General features: G+C 42.5%; 2 protein-coding genes across 2 annotated transcripts in view; one reads left to right on the top strand and one right to left on the bottom strand.

The window, feature by feature from the left end:
* Wdr3 (WD repeat domain 3) overlaps nt 1-14851 on the bottom strand; it is a 23568-nt gene extending 8717 nt beyond the window's left edge. The window contains exons 1-13 of the mRNA XM_021195510.2: nt 14788-14851; nt 13426-13628; nt 12360-12569; nt 10109-10227; nt 9171-9249; nt 7538-7633; nt 6418-6531; nt 6138-6239; nt 5372-5469; nt 4469-4573; nt 3525-3755; nt 2432-2525; nt 662-763 (exon numbers count right to left, since the gene is read on the bottom strand). Of these exons, the coding sequence (XP_021051169.1) occupies nt 662-763; nt 2432-2525; nt 3525-3755; nt 4469-4573; nt 5372-5469; nt 6138-6239; nt 6418-6531; nt 7538-7633; nt 9171-9249; nt 10109-10227; nt 12360-12569; nt 13426-13596 (1521 nt within the window). The 5' untranslated portion in view covers nt 13597-13628; nt 14788-14851. The remainder of the gene's footprint in view (nt 1-661; nt 764-2431; nt 2526-3524; nt 3756-4468; nt 4574-5371; nt 5470-6137; nt 6240-6417; nt 6532-7537; nt 7634-9170; nt 9250-10108; nt 10228-12359; nt 12570-13425; nt 13629-14787) is intronic.
* A 55-nt stretch (nt 14852-14906) lies between these two features.
* Nucleotides 14907-23645, top strand: part of Gdap2 (ganglioside induced differentiation associated protein 2) — a 43353-nt gene continuing 34614 nt past the window's right edge. The window contains exons 1-3 of the mRNA XM_021195870.2: nt 14907-15105; nt 21489-21728; nt 22459-22598. Coding sequence (XP_021051529.1) covers nt 21553-21728; nt 22459-22598 — 316 coding nt within the window. The 5' untranslated portion in view covers nt 14907-15105; nt 21489-21552. The remainder of the gene's footprint in view (nt 15106-21488; nt 21729-22458; nt 22599-23645) is intronic.

The raw sequence follows: 23645 nt of genomic DNA on the forward strand, positions 1-23645 counted from the left end.
AAAAAAAAAAAAACCATCAAACTCAAAATGTCAGAGCACTGTCTGCATCAGTTCTCCTGTAGCTCTCCAGTGGACAAAGCACCATGAGCACACGAGTGAAAATGACTTACTACTGAGTCATGAGATTCACACATTTGCTAAAGAATTTCCCTAGTCATCATTGGACTACGGAGGGAACAACAAAGTGTATTTCACTCTCTGCTAAGGTGTCAAGAAAATGTTCCCCTCTGTAAAGTACCACAAACATCATCTAAAAATAAGTCATGCTAGTGCTGGAGAGATAGCTCAGCAGTTAAGAGTACTGGCTGTTCTTCCAGAGGACCTGGGTTCTACTCCCAGCACCCACATGGCAGCTCACAACTATGTATAGCTCCAGTTCCAGGAGATCTGAAATCCTCACATAGACATACATGCAGGTAAAACACTGATGCACATTAAATCAATAAATACATCTTTTAAAAACAGAGACATGCTGCTGAGGATGAAGAGCTGAACAACTCAAGTTGGCCGTAGTAGCTGTGCATACTACAGGTGTGGGAGGTGATGGTTGTGAAATCTAAAGATCAGACCTAGAGGAACCTTTCTTAGGCAACTAAACTTGGCAGATCTAAGGTGTACTCAGAGTGCAGAAGCCCAGAGCTTTAAAGCCCTGTGAAGTTACCTGATCTGGAGAAAGAGACATGGACCACAGAGCTCCATCATGAGCAGCTATTGTCTCCAAGAGACTGCCTGAGGCCAGGTCATAAAGTTGCAGATTTCCTGTCTGGGAAAGTGAACAAAGCTTTAAGGGGCACATCCACAGACTTCATTATTCATGCCTGAAGTTAGAAAGCAATAATGTGGGTCAACTGTTTAGGAAATAAATCCTGCCTAAATATTTTCTGCATTCCGTATCTGAAGACATACTGTTCCCAATGAAACACCTAGTTAACCAATGAGAGTGGAACTAATTGGTTTCATACACTGCTGTGGATAGTACAGCCTTGCAGATCTTGATTCTGCCTCTTTCGCTGGTTCCGTATCACAGCCACAGACAAATCTGAAAGGTTCAAATGGAAACTTAGTAGCCTTTAAATTTCACCTATGCTTTACATGGACCATGCAAGTCTATTGTCACTGTCTGACAAGTCTCCTCACTGGTTTTGGTTTCTTCTTTTTGCAACACACTGACAGTGAGAGCCAGAACCCTCCATGACTCTTGCCTAGATGTCTGTATATGCCACAACCCTGGTGTCGTCAGCATTTAACAGACACTACTAACTCCATAAGCGTCCATGCCACATGACGGACAGCAGAAGCAAGGAGACCTAAGCCCCAAGCTTGCCTCCTCCTAACTCTGTGACTGACAGAAAATTCATTTCCAGTAATTTGCTTTTTATAAAATGGAGTTTGCATCTGAAAGATGTCACGAGGATCACAAGAGCCAAGTGCTAACTGCCTTGCACCATCTCGGCCAGGAACTTCACATTAGCCTTATAGGCAGTCCTCAAAGCAATCCACAAAACGCTTTCCTAACAACATACAGCACACATACATTTGTTGAAGGATGGATAAAAAAAATGAGTGAAACTTTTAACTGAAATGTTACTTCCGACAGGACCTGGAACAGTTTCCAACATTTTATACTTCTTGTTGGACAAGAAATAGCCACTATGGTCTGTTAGTTTCCTAATAAAATGCATGCATATTTGACAAGGGATAAGGATGACATATCCTTGCAAAATGCTTTCCCGAACATCCCACAACTGAATACAGTGACACACTGAGTACAGCGCAGCACTTGGGAGGCTGAATCCGGTGTCAGGACGAACACATCCCCCATAAACCTCTTGCACTTTGTTCTCACTACTTGCTTCTGCTGTGACCGGCCTGTTTACTGTGCTCTCCAAGGATGGCAGGTTCAAAGCTAAAGCAGATTTTCAAAGGCTGCAAGGCTACTACGTGGAAGAGCACTGAGAAGGAGTTCTACAAGTCTCCTCATGGCTGTGCAGGTGAAGCAGCATTCTCTGAGTTTTGAAAGATAAACTGGATCCAAATCTGTGTCTGCTATGGCTGTCCCCAAAGTCTAAGACTGAAGACCTGGTCAGCCTGGCTTTATATTACCATGTTGGGTCAAACCTGGAAATGTTATATTATTTAAAACTATTATATCTTACCATCAATTAAATCTAATTACTTATCTATAAGATACATGTAAGGATGATCATCAAAATTCTGATTGGCAGTTACCTCTGTACATTTAATTAATGTCCTTTGTAATTTGACATATGGTTTGATATTTTTTTAAAAAAGGAAATAAAACTTTAAAAACATCAAAAAAGCCAATAAACTATTATCTAGCTCTAATATATTAATTGCCAATATGCTGTTAAAAAAAAAAACAATTTTTCAAGGGTCTTTTGAGATGCTAAGCAGAAAAGGCCAGCTTTACCTTTGTTCCTATGACCACCTGCCTATCGCCAGGAACGAAGAAGGAGCAGAGAGCATATTCACAAGGCATGGTGCGGATACACTGCAGGGTAGACCTATGATAGAGAAAGGGCATGCTAAAGCAACCTGCTTCCCACCTTAGAAGCCAGTGTTTCAACGCACTGAGCCATACAGTGACATGACACAAGACACGTCTAACTCTTAGCTCACATTTATCTCAGTTAAGAGGAAAAATATTATGGACCACAGCTGGATTTCTTTGGAAAGGAAATCCACCATGAAGAAAAGAGATCATTCAAGAAAGCAAAGCAAAGTGCTGACCAGGCTGACCACAGAGCCCAGCTCCAAGGCCCGGGAGAGCATAGAGTTTCAGGTGGAAATTGTGTCTTTACCAACATCTGAAAGTTAATTTCATAATTATTATTTTACATGTATGGGTATTTAGCCTACATGTATGTCTGTGTACCACATACTAAAGTGCTGGCAGAGACCATAAGAGAGTGTCAGGTCCCCTGGGCCTGAGAGCACATAGAATAGTCTAGATGGCTCCAGTCTTTTCAGTATACAGGGAGGCAACATCACCAGCTTTAAAGCATCTGAATGATTTAAGGTCTAAGGGAAAAGGAAAGAATGAGAAATAATGTACATTCTGAAGGCACTACACGAATAACAAGGGGCAATGACTGAATGTTTTCTTCTAGCCAAACACAGCCAAAGCTCCAGATGAAAGAAAAGCTTGATTTATTCTACTCCAAATTTTAATTTTAACTTTTATCTTTTCATTTTATTTATGGGGAGAAGTAGGCACACATGGTCTTGCAAGAGTGAGTTTTCTCTTTCCACTGTCCGGGCTCCAGGGATCAACTCAGGTCTTTAGTGGCAAGTACCTTATCTGCTGAGTAGTCTCACCAGCCCTAAACCAAAATTCTAATATAAGCTCTGTAAACCAATGGCCAAAATGCACCAATTGTACCTTTTGGCTGAATTGTACTTAGGTTCTTGAGGATAAGAGCCAATAATGAAAAGTACCAAAAGTGCTTCAAAGGAAAGATAGTCCTATTGGATAGAGGCTCAGAAAGCATCAATTCACAGACCTGTTCCAGATCTTAATGGAATCAGCTGCAGCAGAAAGCACAGCTATATTATCCGAGCTGAATGACAGAGTGCGCACATCGCTGCGATGGCCTCCAATGGTGATTCTGCTTGTCCTCACAGGCTGAGGGGCTGGCAAGGACGCATTGAGCGAATACAGTTCCACCAGATTGTTCTGCAGCAGGAAGACTGCCTTTAATTCCCCTTGAGGCGAATGAATCAGGTCAAAAGATCTGCATGGGAAAGTCAGCACAATTTTTTCTCATTTTATTTATGGGGAGCTACTATCTTGGCTCACGAAGCCAACATTTTCTGTATGAAAAGCTTAGTGTCCTAAACACCCACACCCACACCCACACCCACACGCATGCGTTTAATTGCTATTTAATAGTGTTCTGGGTATGGAGCAGCAGTGGAACACAGGCTCTAATCTTTTTACTACTTTTATTTATCCAGTTACGGAGCAGAGCATGAGTGTAGAGGTCAGAGCACAACTTGGTGGAGTCAGCTCTTTCCTTCTACAATGTGGGTCCCAGGGACCAAAGTCAGGCTGTCAGGATTGGCAGCAAGCACCTTCCTGTACACCTGCTGAAGCATCTCAGAGATCCACAGGCACAGGATTCTTTTAAAGTAAACAAAGAAAAAGGAAAAAAAAACTACAACAAAAAAAAACCTTTGGGCTCAGCTCTTAGTTTTGACACATGCTTTGTTTCTGTGTTGTGTTCTGTGTGATTTAAAATAACTTCTGAACAAAGACCACAGTTTTCTTAATTGGCAGACTGAAGGAATCAACAAAGGTAACAATAAAAATGGACACAGGCTGTGACTATGACAAGATCACCACCTTTACCTGTAATCCACACACAGGCTGGCAAACACTGGGACAACGCAGGGGTACGTGGTAGCTTATTACTCTATAGCACTTTGACACTAACTCTTCACTCACTTGATCTTGGCAGAAGTCTTGATCTTGGCTACCCGAAGGATCTCATCCTGCAGTGTCATCGAGACACTCGTTTCAGAGTCCTCTTCCTCATTGGCAGAGTTCAATCTAGAAAGGGAAACAACCAATGCTTTACCAACCGCTTTTTCCGGAACAGCCTTGCTCTTACTGAGCCACGCTCTGGTCCAGGGACAAACAAATAGAATGATTCTCAGGGAGTAGCTTGGTCACAGGGTCATTAAGAATTGACTGAACAGACTAGTCTACAGAAAGTACTACCCTTGGTAACAGATTCAGAATGTAACAGGCCCATAACATCTCCTGCAATAAGTCACTGCACGGAAGCATCCCTGAGGGACTCCTCTAACTCCAGAACTTTCTCAAACAAGTCTAAGCTACTGTTAGCTTGACCCTGACATGTGAGCAGAACACATCTCAAAATATTTGCCATCAGATGACTTTAAAAATCACTTTTAAATTTGATAAATCACCTACTAAAGGATTTCTTTCTTTTGCATTTGTGTGTTTACATGTATGGAGGTCAGACACCCACATAGGATGTCTGTCTTTAACCATGCTCCAATCTGAAACAGTATCTCTTATAGCAAGCCACAGTTTCCTGTCCCTGAGTCCCTAGCACTGGCACAGACACAATCCCAGCATGCCTGGCTTTAAAACTCTGCAATATACTTCTGTGTAGGTCTTAGTGCAACTCAGAAATGTGTTAAGAATAAAGAAGTACGAATTAGAAATTCAAACTTTGTAGGGTACTGGTACTCCACAAATTCTCTAGCTTTTAGCTCAAACGGGTAATTAAGTAAATGTTACTGTTTTTTCTGTAATACATCCCTACCCAGGATGCTTTACTACTATTAAGTTTATTTTAAAAAACAAAACAAAACATACCTTGCTTTCTTTCTAGCTTTCTTTAGCTTCTTATCCATTTTCTTCTGAACTTCTGCTTTGGAAAGAATACAAAATACTTCTAACACAGAATCAGTTCCCTAGGAAGGCAAAAGGCAGAAAGTGTGAGTCTAGGACAGTTTATAATTTAGCCTAATCCAGGTAAGAACTGAACAGCAACATTTATCTGTCTTCCTTTACTGGCTGGATCACCTTGAACAATTTAATCTCCCTGGGTTTATGGTCTATAAAATTAGAATACTATCTCCTGCTCAACATTCTGTGAGGGCCAAACAGAACATGCACCTTTACACTAATGGAAAAGCCAGCATTTAATAAATGGCTAGTAATAATAAATGTAGTTACTTCATGATATTATGAATGCTGTGCTAGGACATTAGACACTCATAGGAATATATACTAAACTTTAAAGTATGTGTGTGTGCGTGTGTGCACGTGTGCACAAATGTGCATCTGTGTGTCTGCATCTGTGTATCTGTGTGGGTAGGTGTGTGCACAGGCCACACCAGTATGATCACACCTGCTAAAGCTGCAGTGACAGGTGCCTGTGAACTGCCCAACATGAATGATGGGATCCAAGCACAGGTCCTCTGTAAGAGCAATGCTCGGACTCACCATTAAGCTATCATTCCAGACTCATATTCTGAATTATTACCACAATCAAAAGAAAAGTCCATGCCCACAGCGAATCATGAGAGAATGAGTACTGAAAAGGAACTCTCTTATTGTTTTCTAAGCCAGTACTCACGTGGCAAGCAAGAATCCTGCCTGTCTTGTCCACGGCGAGGTTCACAACTCTGTCCCTTCCTTCCCGCATTATGGAACCAGCTTTTCTACATGAAAGTATGCGCTACAGGGGAAGCAAGAGAACATGGAAGTTAAATGTCTGTCCTGTTAAACCTCTGTAAAGCCAATATACACAGGTGATACCCCACCCACCCACCCAGTGATCACTAGAGATGCCCATCTGAGATTCTGTTCTTCCCTGCCCTATTACTCAGACCAACTGAAGACACAAAGTGTATTACATCTTCAGATTTTTCATCATCCGCCTCAAGGGTGCTGTCCTCTGATTCAGGTGTGTCCTGTATTCCAGGACACTCTTTGATCTTCTTGGGCTCTGGTTCTTCTGGGTCATCAATCTATTTTATAAAGATAGAAGAATGAAAGTTCAAATGTCTCAGGAGATGACCTTTAACCCTTTAATTCTAGATGATCTAGAATTCTCTCCTATAACCACTCAAATCTTGACTGGTCACCTCTGATAAACTTCTTCAATGTTGGGAAAGGTAAGAATTTATTAAAAACTGGCATATATACAACAAAGCATTGTTCATTATACCATCTCACTGACTTTCCATAGTATGAAGACCATATACAAGTAGATAAGAGTGCAAAAACTAACGGCTCAACTCTTCCTCAACTTCAAAATTTGTAGGGTAAAAGATAGTCTAGAAAGACTGCCACTGGTACTAGTAATGGCAGAGGCACCCTCAGGTATATTACAGTTTCTCCTTAAACACACACAAAAAAACAAATGCTAAGTCTTTTTTTTTTTTCAAGACAGGGTTTCTCTGTGTAACCCTGGCTGTCCTGGAACTCACTCTGTAGACCAGGCTGGTCTCAGACTCAGAAACTCGCCTGCCTCTTCCTTCCAAGTGCTGGGATTAAAGGCATGCGCTACCACGCCTGGCACAAATGCTAAGTCTTAAGATATACAAAACCCATCATAACGGCTACTGGCTCTATGGCTATATACTAACTCCAGCTAAGTCTAAAGTTACAATCACCCCATACACACATAAATTGTGTATGTCTCCTGGGAATTTATCTGCATTCAAAAATGCATGTATCCTACATAGATGTTGTTTGAAGAGAAAGGCCTCTAAAATTCAGCCACATATGCCCAAAGGGCCAGGAATACATGGCTAAAATGCAACAACCTGAACAACACTATTACCAAAAGCTGTAAGCCTAAATCTTGTTCAGCTCCAGTAAACCAGGGCAATGAGTGCTCGAGGAGGGAAGTCTTTGCTTAGAAGTATTGCAGGACACCAGTATAAGAACTATTACAAATCAGATTCTAAGTCAGTAAGATGCTGAACTGTGAAAACATGCAATTGGCCATGATCCAAATACAATAATTACCTCTTGCAGATAGGCGATGTCCCAGGCTCTCAGTTCACTGTCTGCAGCCCCAGTGATTAGTCGCTTTTCTTCTGAAACCAGAACCAAGCCCCACACCTAAGAATAAAAAAGTTTAATAGAATTACTTTTTAATACTCCAAGTGACACAATGAAGTTACTCTGACATTTCAAATCTAAGAAAAAGTGTATTAAGGCAATTCTTTCAAAATTCACTAACAGAACCACTTTTCCAGAGGGGAGGTGGCCTGTGGAGAAACTGTTCATGTGGTACTAAGAACTTCTCTATGTTCTTACTACCCTATTTAGATAAAAGCTACTCATCACAAAACCACAGCACAATCCATGACTCTGGGTCTACTTGTTTACGGAAATGTCTGGCAAATAAACCTCATTAATGCCTACTGCGTAATTCTCAGCCTTTAGCATCCAAGAATTAAACAGTAGAGACACAGCAATACTACTGCTGCCAGTCAATTCACTTTCCACTTCATTATTACAAGTCTGTTTTTGAAAGCCTTATCTAAAGGGAGGCAGGAATATTTAGAATATTCTCTGAATTTGGCTGAATAGATATTTTCCAGGTAAACATAAAACTATCCTTTTGCTGAATATAAGTTACTGGGGAAGGCACTGTACACACAACATCATTAAACATCCCTATAGTTGTGATGGCTATTCTTGGTAGTCAACTTGACTACATCTGAAATTAACTAAAACACAAATGATTGGGCACACCTGTGGGAAGTAATTTTTTTCTTTTTCCTTTTCCTTTTTTTTTTTTTTGGTTTTTTTCGAGACAGGGTTTCTCTGTATCGTATCGCTCTGGCTGTCTTGGAACTCACTGTAGACCAGGCTGGCCTCAAACTCAGAAATCCGCCTGCCTCTGCCTCCCAAGTGCTGGGATTAAAGGCGTGCGCCACCACGCCCAGCTTATTTTTTTCTTAGTTAAATCATTGGAAGTGGAGAGATCAACTTCTAACATGAATCCTTGAAGTGGGGTGATGACACCTTTAATATAGATCTTTTGGGGTGAGAAGATGATGTTTAATCTGGCCATACCTTCTGCTGGCAGTCTACATAAAGGACATGAAAGAAGCAAGCTAGCTCTTTCTTTGCCTGCTTGCTCTCCCTCTCACTAGCAAATCCATTTCTTCACTGGCATTAGAGCCCACTTCTTCAGGATTCTGGCACTCATGGAAGATCAGCTGAGACATCCAGGCTTGTGGACTGAACAACTAACAGATTCTTGGACTTTCCATTGGCAGACAGCTAGTTTTAGACTAGCTGGACAACAGCCTGTAAGTTATTGTTAATAATTCCCTTTTCTATGTCTATCAAGACTCGCTCTATACAATCCTTTCCTCTAAAGAACTCTTGACCAATATAACAGTCATAGGTGAGTCTAACTAAAATGATGAACCTGATCAGAGGTTATAAGCCATCCAATGCTAAAGTGTATTAGACCAGAAAAGCTACAACTGTTTCAATGCCTGGCACTCCTTGCTCCCAGCCAACCTCGGTGTCTCTCAAGACAGGACACAGATCAGTGAGCAGTAAAAAGCCCAAAAAGGCTGGAGGAGAAACCATCCTTTGCTTTGTCATTTTTCTCTGGAGCCCATGATGCAATACATACCTCAGTTCGATGGCCAACCATTGTTTTGAAGCAGTGCTGGTTATCCAGGTCCCACCACTTTACCATAGTATCTTTCCCACTAGAAGAAAAACCAGAAAGAGATTTTTACTAGGAAGAATTGCTAAACTAACAGGTATGAGAGTAACTCCTTCGTTGTTTTAGAATAGTAACAGTAATGTTGGAAGCTATTCTACCTTACTGTTTATCATAAGCAAAGAATTCCAACTCTCCATGTGGCCGCTCAACCAAGAAGCTTCATGTCTGCACACAAAACACAATCCAATCTCCTGCCTTCCTCCCAGCACTTCACCTTAAAGCCCTGACATTCTGACTGCTAACAAGGAAACATCTCAGAGCTCTCAGCTGCAGTCATCCACATCATCAGCTTAGGTTTTCCATACTGAAAACATGCTCTGTGGTCTCTAAAGCTTGACTCCTAATCCACATCTGTGAAACCCTGGACATGTCCTCTGACCTGCATCATTCAGTAGCATCTCAGATGGCCTCTTGGCCCATTGCTGGCTTCTCAGTGGTACCAACACTGAGGTGACTTCCTGAGAACGACAACAGTTTTTCTAATTACTGCCCAACAAACCCTATGATCTTAGTCTTCCTCCTTGAGTGAATGCCTGGGCTGTATTAGGCTGAACCATACAAAACTGGTAATATTTGATCACTTCTGACATAACAAAAATAAAATTTTCAAATGTATCAACCTAACAGATGCCCATTAGGCCTCTAAAGCACATTTTTTTCCTCAAAAGGTATGCTATCAAACACACAGGTTAGCATTTTGCAAAATGCTGTAACTCAGTGTATAAGTCTAGCATCTGAGAGGCAGAAAGTAGGAAAGCTGGCAGCTAAAGCACACTGGCTCACAACCATGAGCACGGCAGGAGCTGATTCCTCTTTTAACTCGGAAGTCATCAAGTCTTTACCTTGTAACCAGCAGATTCCTTTCTCGGAGAAACAGAGCTTGTGTGACAGCATCCTTGTGTCCCTTTAGACGGTAGAGGCCACTTTCATTGATCACATCCCAAATAATGACATCTGTATCCTTGAGGGACAAAGTAACACACAAGAAAAAGAAATTTCTTACCACAAGAGGCTAAATGGCGAGCTGGGGCTCAAGCACCACGGAGGCACTGGGGTTAGATGGCAGGCCACCCTTTCATCCAGGGGTACTGAGCAGAGACTTTGTTTTGCATTGCTCTAATTACATATGCATGAGATCTGCAGGTTACTTCTGCATTAGAAAACAGAGCTCTCTAGATATGGTGGCAAGCCCTTGTAGTACCAGCCACTTGGGAGGAAAGCTGGACAGTTCAGTGAGACTCCACTTCAAAACCACAAAACAAAATAAGGAGGAAGAGTCCATGCCAGTATTCAGCTTGAAACCATCTTTTCATTTAATGCACTTTGGTAGTTAATTCTGTTGTACTCTAGTTTCTAGTATTGCTATTTAAATTTCATATTTTACATAAATGAGTCATCTCCAATTTTGTTACTATAAAATATGCAAAATTGAAAATTCACATGCATAAATCTTTGTGCATTTATCTTACTACAAATAAATGCTATAGCTTGATGTTCTTGGTTAGAGAATGAGGTTATTTTTACAATTTTAGACTCACACTATTATAATAATCCTCAGATTATATCTATAGAACTACCAAAGGTCGGTATGAGAAGGCCAGCTTCCCACCCGTGTACTCTGGGTAGTACCACATTTCTAAAACTCACTGCCAATCCCCTTCCTTCCGTGAAGAATGCTTGCTCACCATATCCAATTTGTTTTCCTGACACTGCTGATATTTTTGTTTCTTTGAGATGGGGTCTGATACAGCCCAAGCTGGCCTTGATTACACGATGTAGCTGAGGCTGACCCTGAACTTCCACTCTTCAGCTACCATCTCCAAGTATTACATTTACAAGCACAGGACAAGTGTATGTGGTACTAGGGACCAAACCCAGGAGTTTCCATATGCTAAGCAAGCATTCTACCAACCAATGCTAATCCTTCCCATTATCTGTGGTGAACAGTGATACTTCATCTTCTTTTTCATCAATGTTATCTTCTACATGTTTTTTTTTACATCTTAATTTACAAATCTAATAAGTAGATGATACTTTTTTATTAAATATATTCTGCTTTCTTTTTTATACTTTTTTAAATGCAAGAAGTTTAATGTCTTAAATTTATGACTCAAATCTATCAATTTTTTCTTCATTGTGGGATTTTTGGTGGTTTTGGTTTTTTTTTTTGGTTTTTTTGGTTTTTTGAGACAGGATTTCTCTGTGTAGCCTTGGCTGTCCTGGAACTCATTCTGTAGACAGGCTGGTCTTGAACTCAGAAATCCACCTGCCTCTGCCTCTCGAGTGCTGGGATTAAAGGTGTGCGTCACCGCTGCCCGGCATGTTTTTATCTTTTCAGAATTTCATATATTTTTATATTCTTCCCCTGAACATTCCGAGCCACCCAATTTCATTCTCTTTCTCCTTTTAAAAACAAACCAACAACATAAAGAGCAACAACAGCAAACCAGAGCCTGATATGTGTTGGCCAACCACCCCGAGCATGGGGTCTGCCCAGTATCAGCTATATGCTATGCCGATATAGCCAGTGTCACTCCTCTGAAGAAAACTGACTTTCCTCTCCCAATGGCTACAATGGCAAATAGCGCATTTCCTCTTCCGTGCTGGGAAAACAATGATCTTTTCTTTGCCTTCTTTGAGAGAGGGTCTCACTGTGTATCCCCAGAGGACAAGCTTGGCGGACTGGTTCCTACTTCAGAGCAATACAGGCGCCCTGTCTCTTTGCGTGCTGGGATTAAAGGTGTGCACCAGCATACCTGGCTTTAACTCATCAACCTTTAAAACAGAGGAAAGACACTAACTTTTACAGATTCATTGGCAAACGATGACCATCTTCTTTTCTAATCTTCCTGGCTATATAGTTTAGGGTCCCTCTTCCACAATGATAAGATTCCAGAGTACCTCTGTGTGAGAACAGAACCGGAAACAGTAGAACACTCCCTCATGTGTACCCATCCTCCTCACTTTTTCTACCAAATGTATATTAGCTTGGACACTGAGAATCCAACCGATCTCACAGCACAATTTATGAGAATAACCTGCTTCTATATTAAGTATGAGAAACAACCCTGGGCACCTGTCTCTGAGGCTCACCTTAGACCCAGAAGCCAGCCTGCCTCCTAGCTGATCGTACTTTAAGCTAGTGACAGCTGCTTTGTGTCCATTGAAGGTTATGTTTCCTTCCCCACTGAGGAGGCTGAAGATTCGGATGGCTCCATCCTCATAGCCAACAGCTAGATGCAGCCCATCTGGGGAAGGACACAAGCAAGTGACTTCTTGTTTAATCCCCTGAAGAATAAGGATCTGAAATCATAAAAATCAAAACCGACTCAGAAGCGTGAGGCATGTATGGAGACAGTAGCATGGGAATGATCTCAGGAACACAGTATTAACAATTTCCAGTCACTGATACACAGGGATAAAACTCTACAAGCAAAGACCATGAGCTCCTCAAAAGGTAATCGTTTCCTCTCAAGCTTGATACCGGTGCGTACATGCAAATGATCCGGGCAATGAGATAAGCTACCAGCTTTGTATCCCAGTGATTTCTGATAAAGGGCTATAAATTCTTCCTTGCTTTAACTCAACCTATAGTACTAACAGTTTCACCCCAAGCAGCTCTGGGTAGCAACAGGTTTCTATATATTTACATCTATAAATCTGTATGTATCTCATCTCATCTCCTGGGAGTCACACAGTAAAGAGGGATAATTTATCTCTCTGTGCTCAGCAAAAAAAGGTAACAGCTCCTGTCACAGTCAAAGCAGTTAAGCAACCAACGAAGCTCATCAGTTATGGTTAAGAGAAGGACTGTACAACACAGCAGAATGACAGTCCTTTGAAATCCTACTATTTTACAACTGGCTGTGAGAACAAGTGGAACGTGAAAAGTAGAACCGGTAGACAAAAGTAGAAGTTAATAATGGCTAAAAATAATGGCCTATGAAAATGAACACACACATTTAAGAAGCAAACTCCTGTTTGGCTGTAACTTTCAGAGCACAACAAGAGTTGGTGCTAGCTGTCTAGAAAAAAAGGGAAGTGATCTCTTGGGGGCTCACACACAAATGAATGCAGGTAGGTCAGTCAAGGCTCTCCCACCTCACCCTTCCAAGAGTCGGTGTCATTTAACGGTGTCAATTTCTTATTTCTGACTTACCTTCTCGCCTTTCCTTAAGTCCCAGATAAAAACATGTTCACAGGCAGGTACTGCCACATAGCGTCCTTTCTCACCACGGAGTGTCACAAAAACAATGTTACCTTTTTGGCTGCCAATCAAGCCAAAGACAGCACTAGGTACATAGCGCAGATACTGTTTAGTAAGCCCCATGTTGGGATGTCTGATGGCACAGGGAAAGCAATCTGTGTAAATAAACAAAATTCAGTTTTTGCAGTACAATGGCTCTGGACAGCTAACAATCAGGAACCGCTTTTTACGTGATCAATAGCATGTAACTTGGCACAGATGATAAAGCACTTGCTGTAGAAGTATGGTCCCTTGACCCACACAAAAGGCCAGGCACAGAGAAATGCAAGTCTATGACCCCGGCACTGAGAAGGCAGAGAGACAGATCCCTGGAATTCAGAGAGACCAGAGGAAGCCCAGAGTGAATGGGTCCTGCTGACATGAGTGTAGACACATCAAGGACCTCCATGCCTCAGACCAATAGGAGAGGCAAAATGGTCCTCTGGTTCACGTGGGATGTTTATAGTGTTCCAGAAAATGTTCACCATAGCCTTCTCCCCTCCCCAACCCCATGTACTGACTGAAGACTGCTCCCCACAGACTGCTCCTATTGCAATTAGCTATTATCTGTACGCAATAACCGCGTCTCCTTATTCAGTTGTAAGCAATAACCCCGTCTCCTTGTTCACCTGTTATATAATAAGCGCGCAGCGCTTCTGGGGGTTGCTGCAGCTTATCCAAGAGCCCAAACCGACCGATCTCAGCTTTTATGTATGTGGTTCCTGTGTCTGTCTTTTCTACCCAGTTTTCTCTTCGCTGCACTTCCACCTCCAGCTTGTCTTCAACGAGCAGCTCCACTAGTTTTCTACCTAGCACTTCCACGTCCACGATTTTCGCTTGAAGTCATAGTAACACTCTGTTTATTGTTTTCGCATGCACTGTCCCTACCCGAGGACTTTAAAGTCTGTCTGCAAATGCAGGGGCCCACAGGGACCCAGTTACTTTAACCTCTCTAACTGTTCTCAAATAACTTCGCTTGTTTTCCTTCCTGCGACCTGGTCACTCTCAAACTATCCCCCGCACCTAAGTTTCTATTGCACCTCATCCCCGAAATACTCCAGGGAAGTCGGGCAGTTCCGGCAGCCTCGCGCTCTGGCCCGGGGGGGCAGCGCGCGGCCTCTGGGTTCCTCCGCGGTGCAGACGGCTGCGGCACAGGGGCTTCCCAGGGCCTCCCTAGTGCCCTTGGCGCGGAGTTCCCCGCCGCATCGGCTCGCCGTGAACACCACAGTGCGGGGAACCGCGCCCCACGATCCCTAAAGAGCCAGCGACACTCACCTCAACCTCCACGAGGCTCCAGCAGCCAGCGCTGCCTATGAGACCCGCCACTTCCGGTCCGGTTGGGAGCTTCTTCCGCCCGGCGTTTCCCTTACCTTCTAGGCGGAAGTGACGGCGGAGCGCTGTGATTGGGTGCCGTGGCGGAGAGGAAGCGGGTACCTTCGCTGTCAGATCGCTGTCGCCAGTCACCCTGGCCTCTAGAGACCCGTTCGCTTCAACCTCCTCCTCTGGCAATCAAAGTGTACGGATGTCATCCGCCCGACTTCTGCTACGGATCTGAGCTGCGGGCCGCCGCCCGGATGGGCCCGCCCGAGCGCTGTGAGAGGAGGGCGAAGCCGGGAAGGGTGGGCGGCACTGTCGGGTGCGGCGGCTGGGCGGAATCAGGCTGGAGGGGTGCGCCCGGGCTTTGGGGTTCGCATTCCGGACAGGTCGGGTCGCGAAGCTCTGGGGACGCAGGTCCCCGGGATTTGCTGGGACGCGGTGCGGCGAGCAGCCCTGCGGGTGGCGGCTCTAGTCGAGTCCAGCCCGTCCTATAAATCGAGTTCCCTGTGGTCAGACGCTGAGCCCAGGATGCTGAGTTGTCCAGAGACCCCGCAGTCCCTGGAGTGACATTGACCTGGCTTTGTGTTTCCGCTCTCAGGTCACTTGAGAGGGAAGTGACCCTGGGCTTGTCGGTCCTTAATTGTAGACTGAGACTGAGCCGCTCTGTTAACAAGGAAATTAGCTTTTCTTCTCTTGCCCTCTTCTATCCTTGGGCAGGTCTAGAAGTTTTAGAAATGAGGTCTGATGTCTGTAGCTGTCTATATAACTATACATATAACTAGACAAAAGAAGTGATCCCTGCCATGGTTTACTGAACCTCTGTAGCAAACCTAGAAATTAGACATGTAGACAATTGTAGTTGACAGGTAGATTTTGTCTTCCTTTTTAATTTTAGCTACTATTTACCGGGTATGATTTTCTTCGTGTTTTAAAACATGTTTAGCTCATCTTCTGTGTTTAAGAAAATTGTTTTGAAAGAGGAATCATTTGTAGTGGGTTGGATGAATAAGAAGGCAAGAAATCGTAATGATAGATTTATTTCAAGCGGGGGAGGGACATTTGGATAGATGTGTATGGACCCTACTTCCTGTAGGTGCTGTGCATTGCCTTGTTAGAGGTGGGAAATGTGTGCTTTGGTGGGAAAACAGTTTAGAAGATTTCAGGCCTGCCCAGCCTTTAGACATTGCCAATTGGTGTTGTCATCTTTGGTCATGGGATCAAAGCCAGGTTTGGTCCAGGACGTGAATACCAGCACTGAAAAGCCCGCCTGGTGTAGGTAGAGAGTGCTTCATCTAGCATCCCTACCACCACTCCTCCTTAGACAGAGTTTCACAAAGGCCCTGTCCTGTAGCTCTCTGGAGACTATGTTGTCCTTGAGCTCACAGAGATCCACCTGCCTCTGCCTACAGGGTACAGGGATTAAAGGTGTGTACTGGCCTGTCAGGCTAAACTAGCACACCTTAATCTTACATATTGTCTTATCCAGTACTTTAAGATACATTTTCTTATCTAGTTCTTGAAGAACAACATTATTATTTTAAGTTTCAAATTGCACTCTGTATGAAGACTTGCAACTAAATCATGCTCTGGTGTGTTTAATATGTAGGTGACACTGCTAATACACTGGAAAACATGTGTTTTGTATGTTTTTTGAATGATGATGTTACAGTTTACCTGGGACCATTGATGAAAGTTAGAGGTCTTTTTGATTATAATGTACTTATTTGCTGATATATTTGAGCAAGGACATGTTTTCATCTGAGCAGCTTCTATTTGCATAAAATAACTCTTTTAAATATAATTGATTTGGCATCGGGATGAATATGCTGGGTGCTTCCACCCTTATATATCCTGGGCATTTAAATATTGAAATACAGAGCCATAAAGAATAGTAAACCTGTTATTTACCAAAAGCAACAAACAAGCTGCTTAATTATTAGAGGTCAGATGCGTGGTCCAACTCTATGTGTTTTCCAGACTTGTTTCACCTGTGTAAACATTTGACAGTCATCTTGTCATCTTAGGTGATTCTCACTCCCCCCCCCCTTTTTTTAAGTGACACCATTCATTTTGATTTACTTTGTTGAGATAGGATAATTCTAGTTGTCCTAGAACTATCCACGTGAGCTAAAATGGCCTCAAATTCACTGAGCTCCACCTGCTCAGCCTCCCAGTTCTAGAATTAAAGGCTTGTGCCACCACACCCAACTTGATACCATTCTTTTTACCTGTTTGAAAAATCGGGTTTTGAGACAGTGATCCCAAGTGCTCTGCCTGATGCTGCCCAACCTTGAAGAGTAAAAATTTGGTCTCTCTGGGCAATTCAGTTTTTCAAATCAATCACAATTTATATGTTTTTAAAAGCTAATGGTGACAGGGTGTAGGGGGAAATTGGCTACAAAGAACTCTTTGAATCATAAAGAATAGTAGCTTCTCTTTGTTTGGGGGTCCTTTCTCTTAAAGTAACATAGAAAGAAAATATTTTGGCCTAATTCATAGATCTGGTCTAGTCTGTAAACCAACAACTTTTTGATACAAAACTGTGCCTCAGGAGCCTGTGAGTTTTACTAAACTATAGTGCTTGTTTGCAAGCTTGTTCAAAGTTCAAAACTGGTCAATTGATTTCCAGTTGCTCAATTTCTGGTAAGGTTATAGATTATTGTAGTCATCTGTCTCCCCCCCCCCCCCCACACACACACACAGAGTTCCCATCATGCCCATAACCCCGTCTTGTTTTAGTCTATCCCTAGAATTTTTAATCTAAGTCTGGCCATCCTTTCAGATACATGCATATCTCTTACAGGATATATCTCTTACCATACATTCTGTGGGGTGAGACAGTGCTTACGTTTCTGCCACCTTTGGATTTGCTGCTGCGCTTTTGCACAAGCATGGCATGAGTTTATGTTGGGAGCAGGCGGGAGTTAAATCTCTTTTTAATGAGGAAAATCAGTTTCTCTGTGGAGGTGCGGATGGAGCTAGCTGCCAAAGAATTCAACCTTAATTAACTTTCAGGATGCTTTCCAGAAAAGTCCTTACCTTTTGCCCCACAGTCATCTGTGAGCATTAGTTATCACTCATTTAGCATTCATACTGACTTCAGTAGCTGGAGAGAGGCAACGAGCTGTACTGACTGGAGATGATTGGATGTATAGGAGAGCTACTGAAGTACATACACATCAAGGACAGTAATAGGATTTCAAGGAGAAAATGGTCAACTTAGGTTTCTGTTGACCTTGAAATCAGAGCTGTAATCGTTGTTGAGGTGGGGGAAAGTTGCAAGAGGATACAGCTCTGCAACAAACACTCAGAGTGAGGTGGATCCTAGAGTAGCGTTGCACTCAGCTGGCAAAGTGCTTGAATTAAGACCTTTTGGCTGGCTTAGGCATGCAGAATATACCTCGAGATAACTCAGAAGTTGGAAAAGTGTACTCTATAAAGATGGATTTGGAACTAGAGAGAAGTTAGAGGTTTGAGCAGTAGTATTGATGGAGGGTTCAGCTAACATAGGAACATGCACAATCATTTTGGCACAAAATGGCTGCTTGTGTGATTTCCTTCCCCTAGTGACACAGGAACAGATGTTGCGTTATTTAGGGATTAACCAGACATGACAAGGGAAGTCATGACATCAAGATCTGTAGGACTGTAACTTAGTTGAGCACTCAGCATTCAGCTTGTATGGCTATTTGACAGTGAGTGTGGAGCCTTTGCTGCACATGGAAATAGAACTTCATCTCAGCCATGGTCACACTGGCCCTGAGGAAATCTCAAAAGGTAATTCATTGTGCCTTGCTTTGTGTCAGGTGCTCTGCTGTGTAGTTTTGGCACAGATTATTGCATTCGTCTTCATGATAAGCCTGTGAGTTAATTACCTCTGCTTTAGCTATAAATACTAGCTTTGCCTCAAGGAGCACAGCTCGAAGATGTTGACTCAGGGATCCGTACTTGGGCCCCAACACACAGTCTCGTGACTTGCATTGTGCCACACTCCACTTTTTCACTGTGTGTAGACATAGTCACCTGACTAGCACACAATGTGATTTTACCTCTGTCACAGGGAAAAGAAGAACTACAGCAAGGTGGAGATTCTTTTTTTCTTGACCATTTAACTTTGTATTGATTTTTTTCACATGTTCCAGAGGCTAGTGTTAGAGTCAGGAATAGAATTTAGCTTAAAGAAGCAATTATTCATTTATTTACTGCCACCAGGTGCCATGGTGAGCCAGGCCCAGGGCACTAGCTTGATATTCCAGGCACTCAGGAGGCTGAGGCAGGAGAATCTGGCTTCAAGGCCTTACATGAGTTAGAGTGGGAGTTGGGGGGGGGGGGCAGGCAACTTAGTTCAGTTTTGCCTGGAGCAAGTCTGAGTATTTGTACACATGTGGCTTGTGTTTGCCTCCAGGTTCAAAGGGACTGAACTAAGTATAACATCTAGAAAAACTAATCTTAAAGCAGTATTATTTAGTATAAACATAAAGCACTAATACAAATTATCTTAGTATACTCTATAAGATCCTTTTTAACTGCTAGCTGAATAACCATACTTCCCATCTAACTATAGGTGTAGAAGAATTTGCATGTTCTGATAGATCTGTGCTTCCAGTTATTATCTAGTCTCTCTCCAAGAAACATGGATAAATTAGTTTGGGAAGGGCAAGTTTGTTCTCCCCGAGTATGATAACAAACATTAGTCTCCGGTCAAAAAGCTTTTTAAAAATTAGCTCCCAGAATGATTTTCTCTCCTTCATCTGCCTGCTGACTTCCTGAACCCAGGAGGTCTTGATCCTTTGGTAGCATTCCGCTCTGGCTGATCTTTCCATGATCTTTCTGGCTGAAGCATCCATGAATGCGCCCTTCCTTCTGCTGGCCTTCTGCTGCTGTCTTTGCTGAGCTTCCTTCCTGGCTCAGCAGCCATCTCACCTGCACTCTGACTTACTGTACATTTTGCTGTAGGACTCAGCCCTAGGATCTCTTTCTTGTTGTTTACACTTGTCCCACAGACAGTCTTGTCTAGTTCCTGTAGTTTTCAACACTGCACTTGCTGAGACTTCTAGATCTATGCTGAACCTCTGCTCTGAGCTCTAGCCTCAAGCATCCAATTGTCAGTTTGATAGTAAACTCATGGCTATGTAATAAACATTTTGAACTCAGCACATTCAAAAGGACAGACATATGGATTGGGAAAATCCCTTGTGTTTCCTTCACCCTACAGCTTACCACAGTACCTCTTCTCTATAAGTAGCATTACTATCCAACTCAGTTGCTCAAGGAAGTAATCTAGGCATTGTCTCACTTGTGTGGATCCTCTGTATTCCTATGATAAATTCTTTGATTCTGTCTGTCAATTATAACCCCAGATGTGACATTTCTCATGGCCACCCATCTCTCCTAAGGTCCTCTTTTATCTTCTATGCTACTCTTCGTTTCAAGCAGTGTGTTTGGCTTCCTCATATTTAGAGGAGGGGCTGAGGATTTTAGCATGGTTTTACAACTGCATCATCTGGCCTTGCTCGGCACCAACCTTATGATCTAAATCATTACCTCGATGGCTTCCTGGCTCCCCCTGAACTGCAGCTCACCCTCCACATCCCTTGGTCTTTACCCTGGCTGCTTCCCTCCTCTTTGGCTTTCCCAGCCTGCTCCTCACATGTCACCTGTTCTCTAGAATGCACTCTCATACACTGTTATCATCACATTTCTTCTCTGCAGACACATGAGTTCCCGAAGGTACAAGTGCCCTGCTACCAGAGTCCCCAGGACTTCGAATGGTACCTAACACACACTCAGTACTTTCAAATGTTGAAGGGATAAATGAGGTTGCAGTTTACTGAAACAGCTGTAGGAGTCAGGGTTAAGTTGAGCATCCCTTTCTCTGGTGGGATTGTCGTAGCCTAGGTCCAGCTCTAGAAACGCTCACCCTCCTCTTCCAGCATTTGTAAAACCAGCTGTCTACCACATGCAGTCTCATATACCACATCCTGTGTATTGTCAGATACTGTTCATTGTTCCTCTGCTGTTGCCTCTTTTTAAAAAAGATTTTACTTTATTTTTAATGTATTTATGATTATGTATATATGTGCATGTCAGAGTTATAAGTGGTTGTGAGAAATTATATACTCATAATTTCTGGGCCATCTCTCTAGCCCTCATATATTGCCTCTTAAATCCAAACCTCATCTTCTTTGATTGTTAGTTGAAACCTTTATTATCTCTTATTACTTAAGTGTAGTGACTCCTGTCTCAGTTAGTCTAACATATCCACATTATTATCAAATGGAATTATTTAAGTTATACATGTCATTTATCATTTTTTTTTTACTTCATAGCATGGTGTATAGTATTTATTTATTTTTGCAGTAGTAGACGCTCAAAGGGTTGAATGAGTGGGCCTTTCTGAAGATGGAACTGTTGTGATTTGTGATGATTCTGATCACAGAAAGATGCAGTTCCTTTAAAGGAATTTATGCTTGCATAATTTTAAGGCGTTTTTGTTATCTTGGTTGTAATAGGTCATTAGAGTGACTGTGGACACACAGTGTACTCTTGGCTCCCTGTTCCACAGCAGAGTCTGGTGCGCTGGTGTGGTAGAATTAAAGTGGGATTGTGCTCAGCATTTGTGCTTTTGTTTTCTAAATGATCCCTTTTTCTCTTTTAAGCTAAAATCGCCAGGGATTGTTGAATTGCCAAAGAGTTTGGTTCACAAGCTGAAGTTCCCATTCCATGGATCCCTTGGGTGCACCTTCCCAGTTTGTGGATGTGGACACCCTGCTAAGCTGGGGTGACTCCTATGAAGATGAAGTAATCTGCTCTGACAGTACCGCTGAGGCATTCCAGGAAGACGCCAGCAGATCGCCTTTTCTTTATAATCGGGACATTAATGGAAAAGTGGTTCTTTGGTAACTTTTTCATTATACCCTACTGCGCGTGAATTCTCATACTTTTGCTCTAAAGTTCTCTTTATTGAGCTCCTAGCATTATTGAAATACTGCTTTTATGATACAGCCTTATTGAGATCTAATTAGCATGTAGTAAACTGTTCAGATTTAAAATGCACAGCTTAAATGTTGCTGCTCCCTTGGTGTATGCGTCCATGAAGCCCTCTCCACAGTTAAGACCATGAGTGACATTCCCTTCATCTTCAGGACCAATCTTGATGGTTTGCCTGTTTTGGACATTTCATACATATGAAATCCCTACAGTAAAATAATGTTGAGACTTTTGGACTAATGTTTTCGTGTAGTATACCGTAGTACTTTTCTTTTTATGACTTAATGTGTGCACACTAAGAGCACACTTATCAGCTCCTGGTTGATGGGCAGGCAGGTTGTTTATATTCTTTTGACTATTAGGACTGCTAATTCTAAACTGTAAAAATCAACTGCCCTCAACTGTGTAAGCCTTCTGTTATAATGATTAAATATGGCAAGGTGCAAATGTTCACCATGAACAGGTCTGCGAGTTCTGCAGTTACCATAAAGTTCTAAGATGGCAGGTTTTTTTTTTTTTCCGTTTTTACTTTTCTGCTATTTTGAAGCTGATTTTGCAGAGTTGGAAGGTTTTGGAGAAACTAGGTCAGTTATGTCCCTCATCTGTCTCACAATTGCTGTTTATCTGTTGGTCCATCAGGAAAGGAGACGTGGCATTACTGAACTGCACAGCCATTGTGAATACCAGCAATGAAAACCTCACAGATAAGAACCCTGTATCAGAGAGTATCTTCATGCTTGCGGGGCCGGATCTGAAGGAGGACCTACAGAAACTCAAAGGTGAGTGGAAGCTCTTAGGCCTGGTACTGCTTAGGGAACACTTGGATGTCCTCTTCCACTGTGAGGAAGTGTATTGGGTGTTCATGAAGAAAACTATGTAAAGCTGATTTTTCTGTTGTTGAAACTTTTGTAACCCCCACGGTGCATAAGATCCCCTAAGACTTTACTAGTCGTACAACTTACCAGTCATGTGCTGGATTTTAAAATGATAGCATGCTGGTGTATCGACTTGAGTTATCTCAAAGGAGGGAACCTGAATTTAAAAAGTGCCTTCATGACTAAACCACCAACCAAAGGGTACTCATGGAGGGACCCATGTCTCCAGCCACATATGTAGCAGAGGATGGCCTTGTGGGACATCATTGAGAGGAGAGACGCTTGATCTTGTGAAGGCTCGATGCCCCAGTGTAGGGGAATATCAAGATAGAGAATTGGGAGTGGGTGGGTTGCTGAGCAGGGGAAGGGGGTAGGATAGGGGGTTTTGGAGGGGAAATGAGGAAAGAGGATAAACTTTACAATGTAAATAAAGAAAACATCTAATACAAAGAAAATATCCAATTTAAAAAAAAAAAAAAAGTGCCTTCATAAGGCCAGCCTGTAGACAAGCCCATATGGCATTTTCTTACTTAGTGATTGATGTAGGCTGGTGGTCCTAAGTTCTATAAGAAAGCAGGTTGAGGAAACGGGTGAACAAGGAGCAAGGCTGTAAGCAAAGGCCACTGGGATATGGAGGAGGACTGAGGGGGGCTGAAAAGCCTTTAATCAACTATAATAGATGCCATAATAAATGTGTAGAAATTAGAAAGTAGCTTTAAGAAAATTCCTAAAAGTTATTTGGTAGAGGTAACAAAGAAGCTAGTTTGGAAAAATCCCTTCTGAGGTAAACATGCATGTGTGTACTCAAACGTCATAGGGTGAGACTTGAATAATACAGAGAGTGGAAAGCAAAATGATTTTACACAGAATCTATCACTATGAAATGTAATGTTTACCTTTAAGAAAAAGAGCATTTAATAGGCTGAGAGTTATTAGTGTTTAGCTGAGGTT

This window comes from Mus pahari, chromosome 4, assembly GCF_900095145.1.
Source record: "Mus pahari chromosome 4, PAHARI_EIJ_v1.1, whole genome shotgun sequence".
Taxonomy (NCBI): Eukaryota; Metazoa; Chordata; class Mammalia; order Rodentia; family Muridae; genus Mus; species Mus pahari.